The sequence below is a fragment of the Terrapene carolina genome, unplaced genomic scaffold (assembly GCF_002925995.2).
Source record: "Terrapene carolina triunguis isolate 2854851 unplaced genomic scaffold, T_m_triunguis-2.0 Scaffold837, whole genome shotgun sequence".
Lineage (NCBI taxonomy): Eukaryota > Metazoa > Chordata > Testudines > Emydidae > Terrapene > Terrapene triunguis.
The window spans coordinates 719,191-731,398 of NW_020665188.1; the positions used below are offsets into that span (position 1 = coordinate 719,191).

Here is a 12,208-nt window from a genome sequence, read left to right on the forward strand (position 1 = left end):
TGCTGAAGGGGATCTAATGGAAGAGGAGCTGAGGCTCAGGGGTGGGATGGGACTATATCGTCCCCCAATAGCGCAAGTCTTCCCAGAGTAGTTGGATGAGACTTTTGCCTGCTCGATTCTCAACGCGACCCACTCTCCGGCCTCTGACCCACTCCCTGGGCCCCCCCCATGACCCCCGATCCTGAACATGGCCAGCTGCCCAGGCCCCAGCCCAGTCCCCACTCCCAATCCCGAGTGCCCCGATACAGCCCCCAATCCCAAATGCCACCCACTCCACGCAAGCCCATCCGTGACAACATCTGTCCTCTCGATGTGCCTCGAGCTCTGTCTCACCTGCTCTTCCAGACCAGTCAGCCTCTGCTCCACCAGACCGGTCCTCTTCACCCGATCTAAATCCAGCAACTCCACCAATACGTCCACCCTGCGAGAGGGCGAGAGGAGACAGGAGCCTTGGGGGACGAGACGCCGAGCAGGTGTCCTGCGCAGCTGCATACAGCCAGTGAGGTGCTGCTCCGGGGTCAGGGCAGCCTGCCTGCCTGCCTTCACGCAGCGCTGCCCACAGACACCCTGCCCCTCGCACCGCCTGCCAGCTCAAAGTGCCGAATTCCTGCCTTTGCCTTCCCAGCGCCCCCCACTGTTCTTCATCCCTGGTGGGTGCTGCTGAGGAGGAGGCAGGGTGGAGTTGCCCCGGGGCACATCTGCAGAGGGTTGTGCCTCAGTGTCCCCTGCTCCCTGGAGCACAGCTGAGTGTGCACGCGGCACATCCCTTGGCACGGCAGTACATCCTATCTCAGAGAGGCCCGCTCCGCAGCAGCCATGCTGGGGGACTGCTCCTCCCTGCCCCTGTCTGCACACAGTGGTGCAGGGTGCATGGAGGTGGGGCCAGCTCCTTGCCCTCTCTGCGCTGGCAGCAGGGCCAGTCTGGCCCGTACTGAGAGGTGCAGCACATGCGGATCACATGCACTAGCCGTGCAGAACTCCTGCTCCGGAGCTCGCTCGCTGCTGCATCTGGCTAGTGCTGTAGCCTTTGGTTTGCCCCCGAGTCCCATTTCTGCAGATCACATAGACAGCGGAGGCCACAGTGCAAGCAGCGGGATGCCGCAAGTTCACCCCAAGGTGCGATGCGGGATGGGCGAGGGCTGGCACACACCTACCTGCCTTCTGCTTAGCTCTGCCCAATGCTACCAGGCACCTTTCGTGTGCACTAAATCCCTCACAAGCCGCACTGCGTGTCTCACCCACACGCAACAACCCACTATCTCCCCTGCCAGACAGCAAGCTTAGCACAGCCCTATAGCCCTGCAGAGAGTGGGCCACATTCTGCTCTCATTGACACCTGTGCCAGCCCAGGAGTGTCCGGGAGCCACTGTGCCAGGAGTAACTGCTAGAGTGTGAACAAGGCTCTTCACGGAGCCTCAGGTCCAAGCTGCTCCTTCACACCCCTAACGTATCCTCTGGATGTGCAAGAGCTCCAAATCACTCCCACACGTACACCCTATATCTCCGCTGGCTGCTGGACAGGGTCTTCCGTTGGCCTCGCCAGGCCTCCGGCGGCCAGGGCTTGAGAACTAACAGCGATTCTTTCCTTGTCTCCAGGGCACCTGAGCCCTAATAATCCGACTGCTCTCCTCCACTGACCTATCCCTCTGCTCCGGACTTCACTCCGAGCCCATTGAGTCGACAGGAGGAGTCACTCCAGAGGGATGCTCGCTTTCTCAAATCACTGAGTGCACTGCCCCTGCAGCATCCCCAGCCAGGGACCAGGGAGAGAAGCCAAGTGCATTGCAACGCACCCTCGGCAGGGCTCAATGGCCATTCCAGTGGCAGATACACCAAGTGCTTGGCTTACCTTGGGTTGAGTTTTCACTATGAGCCCCAAAGCCACTAGTCATCGATCCCTTGGTCTAGTGCTTGGAGCACTGCAGAGCCACACATGCAGCCCCCAGGGAAAAGAGAAGTGTGTCTCACTGTGGTGGCCCCACAATTGAGGAGACAGGATCTGGAGGGAGCCCCAGCAGCCTGTTAGCACGCTGGGGGCGATGGGAATGGGAGCAAAACAGCTGGGTTATAAGGAAAGAGGCTGCGAAAGGCAAACGAACATCACTGATCTATTGCTCCCAGCAGTGCGATGAGTCCCCCCACAGACTCTGTCACAGCTGAGCCAGACGCACTGGATGGGAATGTCCCAGGGCTATCACAGCTCCAGGAGCTGGGGGCAGGGTGTGATGGGTTGGTAATACTCTGTGTCGACCTGGTTATTGGCATGTTACTGTGCAAACTGCTTGAGTTTAGTTTAATGGGGGCTGTCAGGAGAAACAAGCAGAAAAGGATAAGCCACTTCTCCACAAACACTTGAGGGCTGTTAAGGGATAACGCCAGGATGGGGAAGGCCCAGGAACACTGGAGCGCTGAAGAACTATAATGGGGTTTAAAAAGGGGGCCTCTCTCTCAAGAAAGGGAAGTAGCTGTTTGGGGGAGCCCGACTGAGACGGCCCCCGCTGGGGCGTGTGAAGAAGCCAGGCCTACCTGGGTTCCCATCAGGGGATGCCAGGGCTTCAAGTACGCGAGATATGCATGTAGACGTGGTTGTTGTAAAAGCCTTTTTTCTCACCGGCTTCAGAGGGACTAGGAAGGGGACCCTGGGGACAGCTGCCCAAAGCCCCCCCACTCAGAGCTCCCTTCGTGACATCAGAGAGCACTGACACCCACAGGTCTTTCCCAAGGGAACACGGGGCGAGAGGGGCCGGTACCTCTGTGCGACATCTCGGATCTTTTGCTCCATGTTCTGCTTCTCCCGGCACTGCTGGTGCTGCAGGTAGTTCTCCTTCAGGTACGTCTCCCAGGAGAGAAGGGCCGCTTCCTCGTTCTTCTCCAGCTTTTCTTCTGCAGAAGAAACCGAAGAGCTGAGCACCGGAGGAGAACCCCCAGGTCCCTCAGACCCAGGCCCTACTCCATGCCACTCACACCCAAGTGGCACTATGTCTCCTCCAGATCCCAGTCTGGCCTGGAGAACATCATTGTCTCCCCATAGCCCTTCAAGCCACGGCCAATGCAATGCTGCAAACCGCTGTGGCCCGCGATGCACTGTTGCCCTAGCCCAGCCTAGCGGAGGCAAGGCCCCACCGCGTCACGACCGGCCTGGCCTGGGAAGGAACTCCTTACTGAGCTGTTTGTGCCGCTTGGCCGGCTGCCGGAGCAGGACCCTCTTGACAAAGAGCTGCAAGTGGTTGAAGAGGATGAAGGGCGGGGGAGCAGCAGGCCGGCCGTGATACTCCTCAATCAGGTCGTGCCGCTGGAACTTCCAGATCTGGTCGGTGTGCTCCTGCACCTGCTGAAACGTGTAGCTGGGAGGAGGGCCCAGGGGGCAAGGGATTAGCTATGGTCATGCCAGCGGGTGCCAGGCAGGGGGTCTGCAAGCCAGCTCTGGGCACCACCCCAAGCACTGCATTCTGCCCTTCTTGCTGGCTTCCAGCCTTGATTTTCCTTTCATTTCTGGCCTCCCTTCCTGCTGCCCTGCAGGGCTCAGGGGTTGGCCCTGGCACAGAGGGGTGGATGGGCTCCCAAAGGAGGTGCAGATGGACCCTTTCTTGGGGGCCTGACAATACGTCTGCACCACAGCACCCAACCAGCTCACCAGGTTCCTCAGGCTTTTGGCTGGTATCTCAGGCTTGCATCTAGAGCAGGTCACCTGACATCTGAGCCAGTGTGCCCAGGAACTAGCCTGCATGCCGGCCAGTGCAGCTGGGACCCCGCATCCACCCCTCAAGCTGGTCAGGGCACCCAGGACCCCCAATCCACACACCCCCAGACAGGTCAGGGCACCTGGGACTCCCCAATCCACCTTCCCAGGCACGCCAGTGAAGCTGGGACCGTCCATCCACCCCCCAGACAGGTCAGGGCAGCTGGGGCCCCCAATCCACCCCCCTCCACATAGACAAGTGCACCTGGGGGCCCCAGTCCATCTCCCCACACACAGGTCAATGCACCCAGGGTCCCCAATTCAACCCCCCCGACACATAGACAAGTACATCCGGGGGCCCCAGTCCACCTCCTTACACACACAGGTCAGTGCACCTGGGACCCCACAACCTACCCCCCTACACGTCAGTGCACCTGGGGCCCCCCAATCTGCCCCTCATGCAGGTCAGTGCACCCAAGGCCCACACATAGAAGTCAGTGAGCCTGGGGCCCCCAAATCCCTCCATACACATGCAGGTCAGGGCACCTGCTCCCCTCAAGTACAGGATAGTGGGATGGATCAGCTAAGCAAGACACTACAACTCCCCGCAGCCCCTCCCCACTGCTCATCCCTGCCCTGGGCCAGGCAGGAGGAGGGGCTTCCCATGCTCAGGAAGCAGGGGCTGCATGGCAAGCCAGGAGCTGCAGAGAGGAATCCCCAGGAGCCGTGCACAGAGCCCTGTGGAACAGGCTGTGACAGCCAGGCTCAGGTCCGTGCGGGGCTTATCGGGGAGCAGCAGCAGCTGGGCACGGAGCAGTGCAGATAGGTCCCAATGAGAGACACTAACCAAGCCTGGCCTGGAAACTCGCAATGCTTATTTGTTTGGATAGAGTCAGGCCCGGAGAGGGGACCCCAGGCATCAGGCCCGAAGAGCTGGACTCTCAGCTGGAGTGTCCCAGGACCACACAGGAGCCACTGTGGCTCATGCTGAGCTGAGTTGAAGCCTCTGTCTCTGGGGTGCAACCTTCCCTTTTCCTGCCAGCCCTAGGAAAGGCCTTGCCCTGAGCCCTGTGTCTGAGTGGTTCCTGGGACCCACCCGGGCTAGTGCCTGCAACACCTCGCTGCTGAAGCCCCTACACTGCCTGCCCCCGAGCAGCGGTATGCCTGGCACGCTGTTGCCCCTTCCCCCAGTTTGGTGTGCTCCAGCACTGAGCAGCCCCCCCCCCCCCTTTATAATAGCATTAATTCACCCTCGCTTTGCCCAATGGCCCCCCACAGGTGCAGTGAGCAGGGGGTGGCGGCGCTGGGTCTGACTCACTTGAACATGGCGATGAGTAGGTTGAGGAGGAGGATGTTTGTGAAGAGCAGATACAGGCAGAGCAAGATGACTGTCAGCCATTCGGGGAAGACGGGCCGCTTGTCCTTATTGCTCTCAGGGCACTTGGGCTTGTAGGGGTCTGTTCCATTCGGGCTGCACTGATCCAGATTGAAGTTTACCCCTGCGAGAGAAGAGACCAGTTTCACAATGGCAGGCTCTGTCATTGCCCCGGCTGTGTTTTACATGCTGCTGATCTGGGCGGCTCTGCATGGACCCAGCAGCCCACCTTAAACAGACCGGCTTAACAGCAGCCCTCTTCAGTCTGCAACACTACTTTGTTCCTGCTCTTCCCGGGCAGGGAGTTCTGTGGGGTCCTCAGACTTAGTCCCTGCATGGCGAATCTGCCCCAGCTGCCTCTAGGACAATGGAGCAATAGACGCTTGTAACTGACTGGTCGTTTCTTAGCAACTACTCACAGGTAGGAAAGTGGCTGGAGCTTTTTCTCTGCTCCACCCCCGAGGCTGCCAGGTGCAGTCGCTAATCAGTGATGAGTTACCCTCTAGACTTGGTAGAACAGCGTTACCTGACCTGCCGATGAGTGGAATTCAGGCCTCTCTCAGAATGGTGAGTCATTCATGCAGCATTCCCAATTCCGGAGACTGTCCTTTGTATTTGCATGTAAGATTGGAGTCATAGTTCCCATCCTGAGAATAGCTCCCCACTGCTTTATTCTAGCTGTCATTTACAGCATGTGATTGGCCACATGGTGTTGTTTCTGTTTCCTGATTGGGTCAGGGTAACTCTTTAAGAGGGGAGAAATGACTAATAGCAAACCTGGCACTTCCCCTGCAAATGTGCAACCCCTTCAGGAGTCTGAATATTTCCATGGAAACCAGTGATGGTCATGTGACTATGCATGACTAATGAACGGCACCACCCCACCTATGCCAGCAGAGCAGTGGGGTTGAGACACTATTTGGGATGCATTTGTGAAGGAAGTGGAGAATGCTGGGAGAGAAACAGTCAGGCAAGGGTCCCTGCTGCTCTTGGTCCTGATCCTTAAAGGTGCTGAGCATCCTCAATGCTCTGACAGCAACAAGAGCTGAGGGAGCTCAGCACCTCACAGGATCAGCCTCTCTGGGTCACGTTAGTTTTAGTTCTCCTGTCTCTGGTGACACCTCATGTGCCCTCTCTGACACAAGCACTGAGCCCAGGTCTCCACTCCATGACACCAGTTTGATGGGTGTAATACTCCATTGGCTTCAGTGGGCCTAGACCAATTGACACCAGCTTGCGATCTGGCCCACTGACTTCGAGGGAGTTGCCTCTGCATCAAGCAGGTGTCCTGGAAGGGATGTGCTGGCCTGTTGTGTTTTATTCCTACGCCTTCCTCAAAGTGGCATGAAAGCAGGGAAGGGGCTCACATCCTTCTGTGATGCTGGTCTGAGCCAGGATGTGCATGGTAAAGGACATGGCAAACCAGCTCTGGGCACAGCCCCAGATTCACTCCTCTCTGCCCTTCTCGCTCTCTTTGGCTTTCATGTTTTATTTCAATTTCATTCTTTCACTCTGAGCCTCATTTCCTGCTGGTCTGTGTCAAAATCTGGGAGCCAAGCTGCTACTGGACTCCTGCTGGGAAGGGGCTGAGCTGTGTGGAGCCCCTGCACGCTGGCAGGACTAGACTGGCCGTTTTAGCAATAGGAGAACAGCAGAGGGATGTCTGCACTGTAACAAAGACATTCAGCTTTGGAAATCTCATGCCAAGCGCTGTCATGGCCCAGCCAGGAGCCTGCGAGAAACCCTGGGTTCCGTACCGTCGATGTAGGAAGGGATCTGCCCAAAAATCGTCAGGTAGGAATGGTAGACGACGCCCCGGAAGATCCAGTCCACACGCTCCTCGTTATGGATCAGGATAGCTTGCTTGGCTACGCCGAAGGATACAACCCAGACAGCCAAGAGGAAGAGGAAGAAGAAGACGTCCTTCATCTGCAAAGCCATGAGACAAGCAGGAGTGAAAAGGTTCCCCTCAACAGATCAGACGCAGAGAATTACATGCTCTCCCAGAACAAATGCATGCACAGCTGACAGCTCCTATACCCGGATCACATTTCGCATGCAGGCCCCACTCTGCTCCTACTGACATCATGCCATCTGCAGGGAGGAGTAGCTCTTACCATTCTCTTCACTATGATGATCTTGGGCCCCAGAGTTTTACTGACTGTGAAAATGTGCATCAGCCTCAAGCAGAAAATAATAAAAGCCAGAGACAATATGATCCGTCCTGGATATAAAGTGGATGGGATCCATCTGACACAGACAGGGGAAAGGAAGACACATCAGTGCATTGTCTTAACCAATGTTACTGCCTTTTTAAAACAGAAAAATTCACAGCCTGCTTTCCTGGGGAACAAATAAATCTATCCCTAGAGTCCCATTTGAGAGAGGGATAAGCACAAAACCTATCCGATGGAGTGACACAGCAGCTGGGGACAGCGCAGAGCTGGGCAGAATGATCCACGTTTCGATGAAAAGTTTCATCTGATTACACTGAAAAAATTCCAACCACCTCTTTTGCAAATTCCCCTCCCTGGTTTTCCAGCAACTCCAGCAAAGAGCAGTTTGATATTGTCCTATAGAGTCCCTCATACTTACCGGCAGATCAGCCCTGCTATAAAGATCAAGATGGCACAAACATCCAGTTTGTTCCAGAAATCACTGAAGTACAAGGAAGCCATTTTCAGTAACCCAAAGCCATCGGGGTCATAGAAGAGCTGTTAGGAAAAGAAGTGGTTTCGGTATTTCAATAAACAGAACATATGCTGCTTCTATGCACTTGAGACAGCAATTGTTGCACTGGGTCCCCAACAGGAATCTGAGCTGGATTTGGAGGGGGTGGGAGGAAATGGGGGAGTGGGCTTCAATTGATAATGAATTTCCCTGCCATGGTGATTTTGGTACCAGGAGAATCCTCAACAATCCCTGAGACTTGGCCCTCTGGTGTTCTTCAGATGTCATTCTCCCCGGTGACCAATCTTCATTTAAAATACAGAGGCTCTTGGTGTTGGCAGCACTCAGCTGTTTTATGTCCCGGCCTAAACCTCTGAAGAAGGTAGCAGGTCCTGTTCTTAGATGTCCTGTAAAATATTTGCTAGTGCATTTGAGAGGCTGACCTAGAACTCTTCTTGTGCATAATGGAGTGAGGCTGGGAATCTGACCGTGGTTATTTCCAAAGGGACCGGTAGGCAGGGCCGGCTCCAGGCACCAGCCCACCAAGCTTGTGCTTGGGGCGGCACCTGGAGGGGGGCGGCACGGCGCTCCGGCCGCTGGGGAGAGCGGGGCCACGGCCGGGCTCGCCGTCCTCCCCCCGGCGCTCTGGCCGCCCTCCCCCCCGGCGCCCTCCCCCCGGCCGCCGGAGGGAGAGCGGAGCCCCCACCGGGGCTCGCCGCCCTCCCCCCGGCGCTCCGGCCGCCCCCCCCCCGGGGGGGGGGGCGGCCGGAGGCTTTTTTGCCTGGGGCGGCAAAAAAACCAGAGCCGGCCCTGCCGGTAGGATCCTTGCATACACCCCCACGGCTGATTCATTCTTACCATTTTCCTTTTGGCCAAACCCTGAGGTCATTTCTCAGTGATCTGAGTAACAAAAGGGCAATGAATCTCCAGTATCAGATCTTGGAGCACATTGGAGCTCTCCTAACCCACGTTCTAACATGGCCTGACTGCTTAGCTGTGAGAAGTGGGCCAGATTCTCAGCTGGTGCATAGCTCCACTCAAGTCACATAGACCACCTCCCTAGAAGTCAGGGGCACTTGTGCTATCGACACCAGCTAAGGACCTGGCATTTTCTGTGATTCCATCTCAATGAGTTATGAATCCTTGCTGGTGACGATGATTCTTTGTCGTCCCGCGGGGTTATAGAACAGATCTTGGGTTCACCTCAGCTCTGGGACAAACACACAAGGACAGTTCTTCCCACAGAAATAATCCCTGACTTCCCATCTTCTCATCTATACTACAGTTATGGGACAGTTTCTGTGGGAAGTTGCAGATACTCCATCCACACCTGCTGAGAAGATCCCCTCCAGGCTCCTGACCAGGTCTCCTGGAACCACCCCAATATATCCACGCTTGGTTTTACAGGGGGCTCAAAGCATGGTGGCACAGGCTGCTGGGAGATACCCCTGGGTCCATAAAGCTGCCAGTTCCTTATTTCAGCCTTAGTGCCTTCATTTAGGAAGGTCTCAGTATCTTGGGCACTTCTCCTCCTGCCCCTGACTCAGCCCAAAAGTATCCACAAGAGCAGTTGAAACAAAACCTTGGGAGGGGAAGGAGTTCTTATGCTTTCCCCTGCCCATTCAACACCCATCCATCCCCTGTCAGAATTTATGAATGCCACCAACTTTCTCTGTGGGTACCGGGGTCTCCTGCACTATCCCTCCAGTTCAGTCAACCCAGCATATCAGTGACTCTCTCTATAATCGCTACAAATTGCCAAAGGATCCCTGCTAGTCCCTCACACTATGTCATGGATTTGGAAGGGTAAATTGGGCTGACAAGTGGAGGCAGACTATGAAACGCCGGAGATACCAAAGTTTTCTCCCCCGACTTGGGTTAGGCCTATGCCCTCAATCCTTTCTTGTAAGCATGGGAGAAAATACTTGGTGCTAAAGAGCTCTTTAATCTTGGGGGAAAGGCAGAACAAGAACCAATGGCTGGAAGCGGAAGCCAGATAGATTCATATTGGAACTAAGGCCCATGTTTTGAACAGAGAGGGTGATCCCATGCCATCTTCAGCCAGCTTACCTGGGTATGTGCTCCCAGCCAGCCAGTGCAGACCTGTGGCCACTGGTGATTGCTAGGGCTGCAGTGCCAACCCTGGGAACTCTCCCCAGCCCCTCAGGGATGGGCAGCTTTTCCTGGCCCAGGGCTGCTGTTACTCTCATCAGGGGGCTAGGGGGCTATGCCCTCCCCCTTTATACTGGCCCAAAGGGCGAGTGATGGGGGTGAGGGGGCAGAGAGGTGCGAACAGGGGGTGGGGTGTGGGGGGGAAGAGGCAGCGCGGGAGCAGGATCTTGGGGCAAGGTGTGGTGCGAGGGCGGGGGAGAAGGGGCAGCGTAGGGGCAGGACCTCAGGGGGAAGGGGCGGTGCAGGAGTGCTGGTGGCCCTGCCCCTTTTAGGGAGCTTCTGATGCTCTTGCCTCTCATTATACGCTGCTTTAAGGCCCTTCATCTTTTCCCATTGCAGCTTGCTACCCCAGGACATCTAAGCACAGGACCGTACTGCTGATACTTCTGCTCTGCCACCTTCTTCGGAGGTTTCGGCAGGGACATAAAACAGCCAAATGCTGCCAATACTGAGCGCCTCTGTAACTTTAAATGAAGATTGATCGCCGGGGCAGAATGATGTCTGGAGAACACCAGAGGGCCAAGCGGGAACAAACTACCATGGGAAGTGGTGGATTTGCTGTCTCAGATTGACTAAAGCACATCTTCCTGAAAGGCGTGCGGACACAAGTGACTGAGCTCGATACTGTCATGGCTCGGTGAAATTCTCTGGTGTATGATGTACAGCAGGCCAGACTACAGGGCCAACCTTAGGGGGGGCCATCCGGGTGACCGCCCGGGGCGCCATGGTCAAGAGGGCGCCGTGCGGCAGTGCAGAGGTGCGCGCTGCTGGTGTAGTGTCAGAAACTGCTCCTGGCTGGCAGGGGAGCATCACTTGGGGGAGGTGCCCAGATGTCTCCCTGCTTCCTCCCATCGGAGGAACATGTGTGGGAGCAGTGACACACATACTTCTCGGCCCCCCCATGTTCCTCTGTGCCCCCCAGGGGGCTGCAAGGGGGAGAGTGAGGAGCAACGCCAGGGCTCCCTGCATCCAAGTAACTTTCCCACCCAGGCTGTGCTGTGAGGCATCAGGAGCTGTTGCTCTCCTGCCCTCCCTTTACATAGCCCAGGCGGGGAAAGTGACCTGGATGCTGGGAGCCCTGACGTCGCTCCCCGCGTCACAGCCCCCGAGGGGTGCGCGGAGGAGCAGTGTTCAAGGGGGGAGCGAGCAGCAATACCAGCCGCTCTGTGCATCCAGGTCAGTTTCCCCATGTGGGCACAGGGGTTAGGAGCGCAGGGGACTGGGGAGTCTGGAGAGCCTGTGGAGGCCAGGGGCAATGTGGGGGGCACCCATGGGAGCCAGAGGGGATAGGGGGCACTGCGTCCACAGGGGCCAGAGGTGCCAAAATACAAGTTCACCCAGCGCGCCATTTTCCCTAAGGCCGGCCCTGCCAGACTAGATGGTCCAAAGGGCCCGTCTGGCGTGAACCCCGTGAGAGTGGAGTGTGAGAGTGTGCGAGTGAGTGTGTGGCCGACTGATGGGTGCGACATCACCATTTGGCTGGCGTAGGTGATGGGATTGTTGTGGGAGCACACGCAGCAGTGCGAAAACAGGAACGGCTGCTGCCCTGCCGAGAGACCCTGGGGCAGGCAGCCCTCGCTGACTGGGAGAGACGCCTTGCAGAGCCTGGATTGCACCATCACCACCATCTCCCCTGCCCCCCACGCCTTTGTTGAGCCCACCCAGTACCTGGCGGGTCTCCTCGCACACCAGGGAGAAGAGCCAAAAATAGATGACGTACTCCCGCCAGGACGGCGTCGCCTGGAAGTCGATCATCAGGATGTAGGCGAAGAGCCAGAGGAAGCTGAAGTAGGAGAGGATGTTCAGGTGGAAGATGACGACGGGGGCCGTGAAGAAGGCGCGGGTGCGTGTCAGGCAGCTCATGGGCTGCAGCCTCTTCTCCCTGCGTGGGGGAAGGAAGCAGGAAGGAACAGCTGACTCAGCTGTCAGAGGGGAGCTGGACGCAGCTGAGCGGGACCTGTGGGCTAATTGGGAGAGGCCTTGCTCTGAGCAGATATAGTGCAGCTAGGGAACCCTGGGACTCTTCCCAGCCCCTCGGGGATGGGCAGGTTTGCTTGGCCCAGGACTGCTGTTACTCTCATTATACTGTGCTTTAAGCCCCTCATCTTTTCCCATCGCAGCTTGCTAGGCCAAGCAATGCCCTGCCCAGGAAGATGTTGGGGCAGCTGCTGCTAGGCCGGCGTCTTGCGAAGGACAGAGCCCAGCTCTGACAGTGTCCTGGCTGCCCCGAGGCTCACCAGTGCCCTCAGGCCTGTGCTGGCCAGCTGGGAGCACGTTCCCGGGTAAGCTGGCTGAAGCTAACGGCAGAACCG

At 57.0% G+C, this 12,208-nt stretch overlaps 1 protein-coding gene across 2 annotated transcripts in view; it reads right to left on the minus strand.

The window, feature by feature from the left end:
- The window catches only part of TRPM2 (transient receptor potential cation channel subfamily M member 2), a 50,010-nt gene that overhangs the window by 11,030 nt on the left and 26,772 nt on the right, over positions 1-12,208 (minus strand). For both annotated transcript variants that reach the window (XM_026660813.1, XM_026660814.1), the window contains 8 exons: positions 11,565-11,778; positions 7,650-7,768; positions 7,172-7,304; positions 6,812-6,983; positions 4,998-5,178; positions 3,163-3,344; positions 2,751-2,883; positions 334-421 (listed from right to left, as the gene is read on the minus strand). In XM_026660813.1, the coding sequence (XP_026516598.1) occupies positions 334-421; positions 2,751-2,883; positions 3,163-3,344; positions 4,998-5,178; positions 6,812-6,983; positions 7,172-7,304; positions 7,650-7,768; positions 11,565-11,778 (1,222 nt within the window). The remainder of the gene's footprint in view (positions 1-333; positions 422-2,750; positions 2,884-3,162; positions 3,345-4,997; positions 5,179-6,811; positions 6,984-7,171; positions 7,305-7,649; positions 7,769-11,564; positions 11,779-12,208) is intronic.